Raw genomic sequence first — 12,535 nt, forward strand, 5'->3', positions numbered from 1 at the left:
CCAACCTGCTCTGAATGGGAGTTGTTTGGGACTAGGACTCCCTCTGGCGGCCGCTCTCTGCACTCACACTCAGGTCCCTCCCGAAAGGTGTGGGGGTGCGGGGTCAGGCACCTCTTCTCCTCCCACACAGGGAAAGAGGGTGAGAGGTGGGTGGGAGGAAATGTTTCACTTCCCTCACCATTCTCTTCACCTCCTTCCTGACATTGGTCAAGTTGGGGTCAGTAGGTCTGGGGATAGGAGGAGGGCTAGAAGGTAGGCGTTCTGGCTGCATGATCTTAGGGGATTGGTCCCTTCCCTCTCCACACCTGCCCCGTTCTTCTCCCAGAGAAGTGCTGGCCCATGGGCTTCCAAGGCCACCTCCAGACAGGCCACAGGATGGCAGGAGGGCAGCACATTGATGGAGGCTCCACAGGCTCTTATGAGGTAATTTTATTTCTTTCCATTTTAGGTAAAAATAGTAAATACAAGATAATAAAGGTAAAAATACATCATTTGGATTTTGTTGTTGTTCTCTAAACAGTGCTACCTACAGTACAATTTTTGATTTAGGATTTTTAATTTTTTTTTTTTTTATAAACAAATAGAACTATTTTGCTATTAGGCTATCTGTGTTCTCGTCTGGCACTTAAGAATAGATCACAGGTCACCTCCCGGTTCAGTTTGGATGTGATTAGGTGGTGGAGAGGGAGTGAGAAGGGGTGCATGGGATGAGGTGGTTTGTCTTCCTGGGACACAGACAGAGATGTGGTCCGTGTGCGGTGGGAGGGCATGTGTGTGCATCCAAGAAGGCCTCTTCCTGCGCTGGCCACAGGGACATGCGTCACTGTGACTGGACCAAAGGTCTCATGTGTCAGGGAGCGTTTCCTCCCCCTCCTCCTGTGCTGGCCTTTCTTACCCAACAGCCTAGATTCACAACAGTTCTGGGTCAAGGCAGGCTACTATACTGCACATGTCAGCGACTCTGCTCAGGACAGAGCCAATGGGTCCCCTTAGTGTCCTAGAGGAGCAGGCCCAGGACCCTTCCCCGCCAGGGCTGGTGGCTAGGAAATCCATCCTGGCCTGGGAATGCTGGTAGAAGTCACAGATGCCGATGCAGGCTGCTAAATGTCTTTGCCCTTGTTTACCCGCAGGTGGTCTTTGTTTAAATTCTTTCCAAATTTCTCACTGAGCTGTTGGATCAGGTCTGCCAGCTCACCGGTAGCTTGAGATTTCTCTTCCAGAAGCTCGTAGCGCAGGCTGGAGATATCTTGCTTGATTTCCTTCAGTTCACCTGCAAGGACAGATGAGATTTTGGTCAGCACGAGCAGGCTGATGGGGCGCCTTCCACATCAGTTTGGGGCATGCATCTTTCCAGTGTAATTTCAGGTTGCCCACTAAGGGCAGAGGTGAGGGCATGGGGGTTGTGTTTGGATCTAAGTAACACCCAGCTCCTACCACTGAAGGACACGTCCGTCCATTTAAAACCTTCTTCTTCCCATTCCTGGTCAAGGTCTTTGTTAAGGGTTTCAGGTAGACAGAGGAGTCAAGGTCAGGTTGTGAATTCCTATTCTGGCACCTATTTCACATCATGATTGTTAGAATGTTGGTCTTGGAGCCATTAAAGGCAGATTTCAAGACTCTGAGCAACACCCTCCCTCACTGGGACAGTCGTTTCCACGATGTTCCATGTTTTGTTCTGTCTTTATCTGCAGAGAGGAGAAATTCCCCAGCGTGAAGGGAATGGCTCAGCACAGTGCATGTGGCCGTGGAGCCGGACAGGGACAGGGACAGGGACAGGGGCAGGGGCAGGGTCCCCCGCACCATGCAGGCGGTACCACCCGGCAGAGGCCTCCTCCTCCTTCCATTGCAAGGGACCACCAGGTGGGAACTTGCACTCATTTCCACAGTGAACCACGTGGGCCGAAACCCCCCTGGGCTTGGACTGTGGAACTCTTGTAGTCAGGAGGGCTCAAATGTTCTTTTCTGATATTCCTATCTCTTTTCTCCTCACGTGTTGCATACGGAAAAGGCAAAGATCTTAAAGGTACAGTTTGGCCACTTTTGACAAATGCATACGTCCCCTAGTTCCTTTACGTTGGATGCTTTACTGGAGTCCCAGCTGCACGGTACAACCCCAGTGGCCTGACGTTTGGCAGCCCCAACCTGTATAATCAGTTACATTCCTGTCAATCCCAGCTGGCTGCCAGGCTGGCCGTTTTACGTTTCAGACCCATATGTAGGGGCGGCTGGATGGGCTCCCGCTCAGCCCCTAGGCAGTGTCAGCCCAGGAATGAGTTCAGCCACTGTTGATCTTCAGGCTGCATGCTGGATGGCCTCAGGATGAAGCAGAGGGTTACTTCACGACGAGGCTCTTTGGGTAGCCCCCATGGCCCAAGGGAGGGTGAGACTTCATGCCTTTGTTCATGGAGGAGGCTGCTTCTAGGGAGCAGATCTGTCCTGTGTGTCTCATGAAGATTAATTACCTGGTTTAAGGTAGTTTGCTTTTCATTTAAGAGTAACTGCATTAAATGGACTGGAAAATAACCCAAACAGTGAATATGATGTAGTCTGCAAACTTCAGTGTGCATCAGAATGACCTGGTGCTTTTATCAAAATGCAACCCCCCCCTGCCCTGCAAGCACCCCCTCTTTCCCCTCCCCCCCCAGCCCCCCACCAGAGATGCCCATGCATTAGGGTGGGTTCTGGGATCTGCGATGTTAACAAGTGATTCTGAGTTGGGGGAAACTTTGAGCTCTCAGATTCTGAGAGCCTGGAAGTGAGACAGGGTGGTGGCAGGTTCTGAAAGTGGAGGGGAGGCCACCTGCCGCTCTCTGTATGTGCACTCACAGAACGAGGAATTCTGGGCCATTTTGGAACTCATGGGACACGAGGTGGGAGGCAGAATTATTACCAACCCCCTCCCCCACAAAAGGTGTCCAGGTCCTAATCCCTGGTGTCCGGACTGTGTGTGATAACTTTATATGGCAAAAGGGAGCCGGGGTCACAAGTGTAATTAAGGTTACTCATCACCCAACTTTACATAGGGAGATTATTTTGGATTATCCAGTCTAATTGTGAGTCTTTAAAAGTGGAAGGGGAAGACAGAAGAGAGGGTCAAAGAAGCAGGATGACAGAAGCGGAAGGAACATGGCAGCTGGAGAAGGGGCTCAGTACCCGGGGGGGCTGGTTCTGAGATGAGGCGGCTGTATGCAGTCGGGTGTGGCCTCAGCCAACAGCAGTCAGGGAACAGAGACCTCCGCCCCACGGCTGCCTGGAAGCTCCTTCTGCCCACACCCGAACCAGCAAGGCCTCGCCAGGGCCTCCAGACAAGCACACAGCCCTGCAGATGACACCTTGACTTTAGCCTGGTGAGGCCACGTCCCACTGACAGCCTGTAGGAAACCAATCCATTCGCTTACCTTCATTGACTTCGTCGTTTTCTCTATCCACCTGGGCCTTCAGGACGTATCTTTTAATGAGCCGTTTCATGATTTTCTGAAATGTGAACACAAGGAAAGGGTCAAACAAGCCTGGCCAAGGACAGAAGCAGCCTGCCTGGTGTATTTGTGGCTCCTCTTTTCTGCAGAGTGCCCGGTCTGTGGCCGGGAGTCCTCCTGCACCTGGTGTCTCTCTTCTGAGGGTGCCTTGCCTGTTGGTGGAACCCAGGCTTGACTCTGTTTAACCTCTCCCCATAGCATGATCCTGACCCTGGGGTGTAAGAACAGGACACTTAGTGGTGGCAGGCCAAGCCAAGGAGAGAGAGAGAGAGAGAGAGAGAGAGAGACAGAGAGGGAGAATGGGAGGGGAAGGGGGAGGGAGCGCCATCTAAAATGCATAGGTGCTGCTTGAGGGTCCTAAGCCCAACTCTACCCTCATCTTCTTTGTGACCTTAGCCAGTCATGTCCTCTCCTCAGGGCTTAGAGTCAGGACCAGGTTGGACAAGTCCACTGCACCTTGGGAAATTCCGACCAGAGGCAGAAACAGACACAACCGGACCTCGGGAGGTTTTGCCAAAACACCACTTCCTGAGATGCCACATGCCTGACGCTGGGCTGCCGGTCACGCTGGGGGAGACGGTTTGCGCCCTCAGCTGTCATGCATTATGCAGATATTGGTTCTTTAAGCAAATGAGGAGGTATGAGTAAACACTCAAGAGACACCCAGAATAGAGCCAAGTGTGAGAAAGACTCCAGGAGGCGAACTTTGGATTTTGCCAGCTAGTCGTTGGAGGCTTCCTGGGAGATCGCAGGATTTAGAAATACTCTGGTAGCTGAGACTTCTGAATCTTGCACGAGCTGAGCAGCTGGCAGAGATGGAGGGAGTCCCTGTTCCTGGCTCATCTGTGCCTGTGACTAGTTCACCTGCTCAGACCTGAGGACTCAGGGGAGAGAGGCAGTGTTTTTCTAGATGGAAGGGACCTGAATTCTGTCCCTAGCTGTGCTGTGTGTCATCAGGCAGGTTGCTAAGTTCTCTCCCTGAGACACCTGCAGGCCAGTGTTGCCTGTCCTCAGCCCTCGGGCTGGTGGGCCACTTGACTCTTCGGTTTGAGTAGTGACCTTATTTCTTGCCAAACAGAGAATGAGCAAGTTGCCTTCATGCTGCCCTCTGTCAGAGAGCCCTGGGTCTTGCCATGCTAGTGGTCAGGCTGCTAGGCTAGATTTCTCCTTGACATTCTCCTAGTCAGTAAGGCAAGTTGCCCAAGTTATTAAGAATATCTATGCCTTTTCTGGGACTCAGTAAGGTTCTTTTCACTTGGAATCGTAAAGCCAAAACAAAACCATCTTTATCCCGAGCCGGTCCTCGTGGGGAAAAGCACAAAACCCCAAAAAGCAGATACTCAAGTGTGTAAAATTCGTACTGAACACAGGATTCAGAAGTTTTCTGCAAATGTTCAGGCTGAGGCAGGGCCAGGGGATCTAGTTAAAGTTTGTTTCTAATTTAAGGAAAACCTCAAGAATTAAGGGTTCTTTGGTTTCTGGATTCATCAATTGAAGAAGTTTTGTACGTAAGAGGGAAAAAGCGTAAGCCGGAGACTGGAGGTGGAGAGTTCTCTTTCTCATGATGTGCTGAGTGGAGTCTTTTCACAGCCATGGCAGTGATGACCGTCTTCCTGGCTTAGGGTGCACGCTGTGTTTTAGTACAGCACAACTCAACCCATTAGCTGAAAAGATTCCATGGTATGTTTGTTATTAATACACAACGTGCCCCTCCAACTCCATTTGCTTTCAGTAGGTGAGACACTGCTCACAAGCCCCCCTTCACTGTGGAGTGGCCCTCTGGGAGGAGGGGAGAAGGAAGGGGTGAAAAAGAAACAAAGAAACAGACGTAGTGAGTATCTCCTACAGACCAGGAGTCCCCTTAGCCTCCTTGACAAAATGGCCCTGCTGAATCCTCCCAGCAACCCAGTGAGATCGGAGAGGTTGTCTCCATTCATAGATGAGGACACCAAGGCTTGTGGAGCCAGGGGACTTCTCCTGGGTCATACAGCCCAGAAGCGAGATTCAACCAAAATGGAAACCAAAGCTGGGGCTTCTTCTACCCTTCAGGAAAAGGTTATGTGCATGACGCTTTGGGGGATGAGATGCAGGAAACTGGCTCCCACTGGTCGGTGGGGGTTTGGGCTGCTTTCAGGTACCCATTTGATCTTTAAAACAACAGTGTTCTAGGCAGGAGGAAGCCTCAGCTAGATTTTGGAGGACTGATGGCTTTGTTCAGTTGTTACCCCTTGGGATATTTGAATGAAAAATATTGCTGCCCTTGGGGAAGAAGGTCATCGGTATGTCATTGTCACGAACGCTCATGGCCCACTGTTGATCTCTGGCCTGCATAACGACCTAAGGTTTGCACATCTGTGGCTCCAAGGGGAGAGAAGCAAATGCTTGTTATTAAGCCTCTCACCACGCATCAGGATTACAGAGGCTTAATATGGAAGCAGGATCTCTTGAACATTGCAGACAGGCGGGGACCCTTTAACCTTCCTCCCCCCCCCACTGCACACTCAGGAGTGACAGGTACCCAAAAGGAGAACAGTATGACCTGCTGAGCAACTGCTTAGACCCTGTGTCCTGATAAGCACCTGGTTTCCCCTTTGGGGTATACCTGTTAGACAGCCTGGGGTATGCAAGAATGACATGCCAGGCTTATCCCCAGAAACACCAAAGTGGTTAGAAGGTGCCCATCTATGTAACGCGGATGCTACAGAGGAGATCTGTTTTCAGGGAAGATGGACACCAAAAGTCTCCCCTCCTTCGCTGTGTAGGGGGAAAAAGAATGTTCCTTTGCTGTGGGTTTCGAGATGTCTCCTTGCTCTCTTTCACAGAGTTCTTTCACTTCAAGAAGATAATAAACTTTGCCCAAGTTAATGAGTCCCGGTCAGTGATGACTCTGCCCACCTTGCCCTCCTGCCCTTAGCAAGTGCTGGGGATGAGTATATGTAGTGCCATGACACTTGAGGGGATGCGAAGGAGATGGGCAGTAGGTCAGAAGGGTTATGACGCGGAGACCCACATCCAGGGAAGGAGCCACACAATTCTCCGCCCCCCTCCCCCCACATTCCTGGGGCCCAAATGGCCTCTCCATGCTGCTGGTGCTGGGGAAACAGAAAGCCTTTCTGCAGAAGAGACATGTCTCTGCACAGCACAGCCAGGGCAGTTAAAGATGTAAACGAAGGGCACATATACGGTACGTCGAAGATGGTACATGAAGCAGAATCCAGAAGGAAGCACTGGTGCCACCCAGGAAAAGAGAAATCGAGGGACACTTGGAAGAGAGGGGCAAAATGGATCCTAGGACATGTCAGTTATTAAAGCGGGATCTAGAAGAGGACCCAGAACATGGACAAGAGGAGTCCCCACTGGTTTGGGGAAGGGCTTGCATCACAAACCCTGGGGTTTGCTTGACTTACAGACTGCGCCTGGATTCTGCGGTTCATTTGGGATGCGGCTTGTTTGCTTTGCCCGTGATGGAAACGTACCTCTCAGAGTGTGAGTGTCTGTGTCTGCACACGCCCCAGCAAACAGACACCCTGGATGGTGTTACGGGTCACAGAGTCACATTGGCAGGAGGCACACTCTGACCCCCTCGCCGGTATCTTGGTTTTGTGTCACTGTTTAGTTCCATAGGAGCCCAGATGGGAGAAAAACCAAAACAAAACATTGCAAAAGCAAGGGGCTAGTCTAGCAATCAGAAGCCTGGAGGCCTAAGTTACAGCACAGAGAGCCTCTGCCTTCCCTACAACAGGGAACCCCCCAGAAGTCGAGGGATTGACACGCTTAACGGAGACACCTCAAGGACTAAGTTTGAACACTCAAGCGGATCTGCTGAAGAGACACAAAGGCAGTGAGTTTAAAAACCCCATGTGTATGAACGACGGGGCTTTTGTCTTATTGGGAATGCTACAGAATGACTCTGAACCATGACCGTGTAAGACACGGACAGCACACGTCCTCATCGAGGTGCCTGCTCTGGGTGCGGCTGGGACGGTAAGAAAGAGGAAGTGTACTTGGGCTCCTTCTGATCTCTGCACCTTTGGCAGTTGCTTTGGGAAGAAAGCAGTGCAACTTGGAAGTCTACCAGCGGGCCCAAGAACACAAAAGAGGCTTTGTCAGACCCTTGCCCCAATCTTTCATGGGAGATCCTCTTCCTCTACCTTGCCTCCTCCCCTTCACCCCTCCACAGATGGCTGCTGGCAGGCAGGACAGGTTCTCAGCAAGGCCTGGGCACCTAGGAAGCGTGATGTAGTAACGGAGGGGTGCCATTGTGAGTCACATAGTTCACCTAGCTGTGGGACCTTTACCACTGAGCCTTAGTTGTCTCATCTGATAAATGGGTTTAGAGATACTGCCTCTCTCACCAGCATATGGTGAGATTACACCCAGGCTAGTGTCTGGCCTCTGCCCCTGTGTCCTTCATGCCGTGTCTTGCTTCACTCCTCCTGTCTGAGCAGATGATGGCTCAGGAAGGTGACCCAACTGCACCTTGCAGGGCTGAGCAAAGGGTGCATGTGCAAATGCAAAGTGCTCTCTGTTCCCCTTTACTTGCCTCCCAGCCCCGTCCCTCTGATGCTCCCTGGCCCTGGTTTTCCTTTCTTCTTTTCTGTGAAAACTGTTTGAATAAGTAGCCCCGGGCTTTTCTTGGTGGATTCACAAAATACAGGATGAGCAAGCTGTCCAAGGTCATCAGTAGCCCAAAGCTGAATAGCACCAATCTCTGTAAGCCCGAGCAGAAAGCTCTTGGGAACATTGAAAGCAGCAGGGACTCAACCAGTGATGAGGGAAGATGGGAACGAGATCTCTCTGAGGCTGCTTTTGAAAACAGTCTTGCTCATAAAGGATTCATTCTGGGTACAGGACGTCTCACCAGGTAATCAGTCTTCCTTTATCTCTGCAGCTGATTCTGCCTGAAACCCATCAGAGATTTAACCCTAACCCATTAGGGTTTTCTATCTCTTTTGGGGCACAGATAATCTATACTTTTCTCTGAGAAGCTGGAAAATAAAAATCCTCCCACTGACCAAAGGGTTGGTCCCGTAAAATAACTCAAAGCAGATCAAACTGGTCAGGCCCAATTTTGTACACGATTAAATATAAGATTTGCCCATTTCCAGTTTTTAGCCCGTGTCATCTCATAAAACTGTAAGTACTTTGAAGGATGAACCATTTCTTAATTGTGCCCTTAAATCCTCCTACCTGCACAGCTGACTCTGAAATATGGGTGGAGATACAATTAGAGATCTGTGGCTGGAAGATGCTATGTTGAAGTCTAATTGCTCCCTCTGGGATGGTGGGCCAGGGACATAGCTCCTCGGCCCCGGGAATGCTCAGGACAGCTTCAGATTTACCTCTGATAAGAACTGATCAGCATGGATAAAACTGCTGATCTCTGAGAAGGGGAGGACAGGAAAAGAATGGCCTGTACTTTTATAATCAATAACCTGTATTTAGCATTTATCACTGGCTCATGGGCTGATTCAAACAGATACAGAGATGTGGCGTTAATTTCCAAAAGCGGTGCAAAGGGTTGCAAGCATACAAAGTCTTCTAAGGTTTATGTATGAGAACAGACTTGGGCAGGCTGGTGGTCTTAGGTCAGGTGGCCCCTGTGTCCACCTGGTTGCTTAAGACAGATGGCTGGGAGTCACGTGGGATACCCCCCATCCCTGCAGATACGCTTCAGGTCCCATTGCCTATATGTCCGGAACATAGACTGAATCTGTCTACTTTCCTCCATCACCCTACTCACAGCCAGTCCAAGCCCCCCTCCCTTGTACCTGGATGACTGGCCCCTGCCTGCTGAGCTCCAGCTGCTCTGGACTTGCCAAGCTTCGCTCCTCTGGCTTTTTTTTTTTTTAAGTTTATTTTTGTTTATTTCAAGAGAGAGAGAGAGAGAGAGAGCAAGTGGGAGAGGGGCAGAAAGAGGAGGAGAGAGAGAATTCCAGGCTCTGTGCTGCAGGCACAGAGCCCAATGCAGGGCTTGAACCCATGAATCGTGAGATCACGAACTGAGCTGAAAGCAAGCATTGGATGCTTAACCGTCTGAGCCACCCAGGCGCCCGCGTCTCCCCACTCTGGCTTTTGCTGATGCCTTTCCTGTGCTTGGGAGGCCCCACATGGCTGCCTCCTTAACTATGAGGTCTTAGCTAAGTGTCCTGTCCTTGAAGATGCCTCCTCTGGTAACTACACCAAAGCAGGGGCTCCCTTTTTTTTCCCTCTGTTTTCGCACCAGATTGTTTTCTTCTTTCTACTTGTATCAAATTGAAGTTACATATTTACTTGTGTGTTTGCTTGTTCCTTGTGTCTATCCCTCACTGGGCTGGAAGTGCCACTAGGATAGGAGCCTTGTCCTCGTCCCCAGTGAGTAGCGCAGTGCCTCTCATGGAGCTGCCACTCGAATGCGTATTTGCGGAATGAAGGGAGAAATGAAGCTGTGTTCTGGGGGGCTGACAGCCATGTCGCTAAACCCATGTCTGGATGGAGCCCACTTCTCCCTGTACCTGGGAGAGGTGTGGTTACCTGGTATCTGGTGGGCTTGCTGAAACTGTTATTTGCTGTTAGGTTTTCAGAATTCCTTGTGCCAGCCTGGTAGCGAGTCTTCTGGGAGGGAAAGAAAGAACAAATACATAACAAATAATACATACACGCATATGTTCAAATAACACATATGACACCCATATATGAGGCTGTGTCTAAAAAGAAGCTGATATGCCCACTGCTACTAGGTTGCCTGGAACACTGTTCTTGGGACTTGAGTTCTGTAGGATGACAACAGCTTACGGAATATAGTTTGGTCAACTTTGGGAAGCACTGAGTTAAAGCCGCAGGGGGTGTCTTTGCTCCGGGATTTCTCAGAGATTTTAATATGCTAATAAACATTGAGAGTCTCCAGGAGGGGGAGATAATGGCAGGGAAGCTTTCTTCCAGGGATCATTCTCTTCCCATTTCCGGGAAGAGCTGTTGCTCCCTGGGACCCTCTAAGGCGCTCCCTCTGTGGGGGGCACGGCTCAGCAAGGCAGCTTGCTCAGCCCCTGAGGGGCACATCTGCAGGGCGCTGTAGGGAGAAGGGCAGCCGCCATGGGCATTCTCTGTGCTGCTGTGCCAGCCTGTTCTGAACAGCGCGGGCCCCTCTCTGACTTCCCTCATCTCAGGGCACCTGCGCCGGATCCAGCACACACACCTTCCGCCTCCCCCTCCTGCGACCTTCTCTTGCCCCATAAACCCCGCGCTACCTACCCTGAATTTGGAATTCAGCATGCCCATTTCAAGGTCATTTTCACAGCTTTTGGCCTTAGATTTGCAGAGTTTTATGAGGCACATCTTGATTCTCATTATGAGATAATAAAATGATTTAGGACTTGGCACAAGATTGAAAGGAGCAGGTAGAGTTCTTCCTTCATCAAAGTAAGACAGCCAGAGCTTTGCCCTGGCAAATTTCCACTCCACATCTGCGTCCTCCTGTGGGACGAGGGAAACGACACAACATCAAAGGGCACGATTTCACATCAGAGTTCAGTGTGCCGAGTGGGGATGCAGTCTACACATTATGACAGCAGATTCCTTTCTTCCTTTCCTTCTTCCCTTTCTTTCTCTTTCTCTCTTCTTTCTCTCTCTTTCTCTCTCTCTCTTTATTCCTTTTCTTCTTCCCTTCCTTTCCTTTCTGTTTCTCTCTTTCAAGTTTATTTATTTTGAGACAGAGGGAGAGAATCCCAAGCAGGCTCCCCACTGTCAGCACAGAGACCAGTGTGGGGCTTGATCTCATGAACTGGTGACAGCAGATTTCGAAACAGGACTCTGACTGATATATCTGTGGATGTTCTCCTTCTTTACAAAGACGCAAGATGGGGCATTTGCTCTTGCTAAAACCATGTGAAATTAGTTATTCCTAACAATCTCTGCCTAACTCCTCAGGACTTAGTGCTGAAAACCTCAGCCTCTTCATACCTCCTTGACTCTCCACTGGGAATTTTCACAAACATTCTCCAACTTGCCACTAGCCAGAGAACTTTTCTCACTGCCACTCAATCTCATTATCCATTAACATTTAGAGCTCTGCTGGATTCACAGTCCACCACAGCATCAAGGTATTAATATTTTGGAACATTGCTGCCCAGTGGAAATATAATACTGAGCCACGAAGGTGAACCACCTAATTAAATTTAAATTTTCTAGTAGGCACATTATAGAAAGTAAAATGGAACAGGTGAAATTAATTTCAGCAATACATTTGATTTGATCCAGCAGATCCAAAATGTAACCCCTTCAGCAGGTAATCATTATAAAAATTCTTACTGAGGTAGTGCACATTTTTATTTCATATTGAGTCTTTGCAATCATTGTATATTTTGTACTTATAGCACATGTCAATTTGGACCAGCCACGTTTCAAGTACTCAGCAGACACAGGTGGTGAACATCTCCCATGTTGTATTGTACCGCTGTGTACTTACGAGAAACCATATGGCTTACCGGTCGAAGTGCTGCCACAGAGGATGTTGAGAGATTCTGCATATGTAATTCAAGAGAAACAGACCTGACTGGAGTTGGCAGGAGGCAGTCCGGCCGTGCTGTCTGGTGGTGGAGGTAGTTTTGACCCCCAGATCGATTCTGACTTGGTGTCAATCCCGGAATGCTGAGTGGGCCCTCCAAGAGGTAGCAGGTGTTTTTATTTATTTATTTATTTATTTATTTATTTATTTATTTTTATTGTATTTTACAGGCAGGCTCTTTGGGCCTCTGTCCTAGTGGGGCAGTCCGAGAGTAGGAAAGAGGCATGGAATTTGGAGTCACATGGACCTGGGCCCACAAGCCCATACTAGCTGCAGGACCTCAGCAAGAGCTCCGTCAGTAGAGGGAGATAATGCCGCCTCCCTCACATAGCCCTGAGATTGGCATCGAGTATGTGATCCGTGAGGGGTGGGTTCCTCTCCGCACAGACACTCGCTATACTTCTCAGGACGGTGAGCCTAGTAGGGGTCCACATGAGGCTGCCAGGAGGTACCGCGTGCTGTAAGGCTGTCACCTGCAGGCTTGGCCATTTTGTTTGCTTTCGCTGAGAACCCATCA

At 49.9% G+C, this 12,535-nt stretch overlaps 1 protein-coding gene across 1 annotated transcript in view; it reads right to left on the reverse strand.

The window, feature by feature from the left end:
* Window positions 1-416: 416 nt before the first annotated feature.
* TRPC7 (transient receptor potential cation channel subfamily C member 7) overlaps window positions 417-12,535 on the reverse strand; it is a 130,882-nt gene continuing 118,763 nt past the window's right edge. Inside the window, exons 8-11 of the mRNA XM_015087611.3 lie at window positions 10,707-10,928; window positions 9,990-10,070; window positions 3,399-3,474; window positions 417-1,270 (exon numbers count right to left, since the gene is read on the reverse strand). Coding sequence (XP_014943097.3) covers window positions 1,101-1,270; window positions 3,399-3,474; window positions 9,990-10,070; window positions 10,707-10,928 — 549 coding nt within the window. The 3' untranslated portion in view covers window positions 417-1,100. The remainder of the gene's footprint in view (window positions 1,271-3,398; window positions 3,475-9,989; window positions 10,071-10,706; window positions 10,929-12,535) is intronic.

The sequence above is a fragment of the Acinonyx jubatus genome, chromosome A1 (genome assembly GCF_027475565.1).
Source record: "Acinonyx jubatus isolate Ajub_Pintada_27869175 chromosome A1, VMU_Ajub_asm_v1.0, whole genome shotgun sequence".
NCBI classification, from domain to species: domain Eukaryota; kingdom Metazoa; phylum Chordata; class Mammalia; order Carnivora; family Felidae; genus Acinonyx; species Acinonyx jubatus.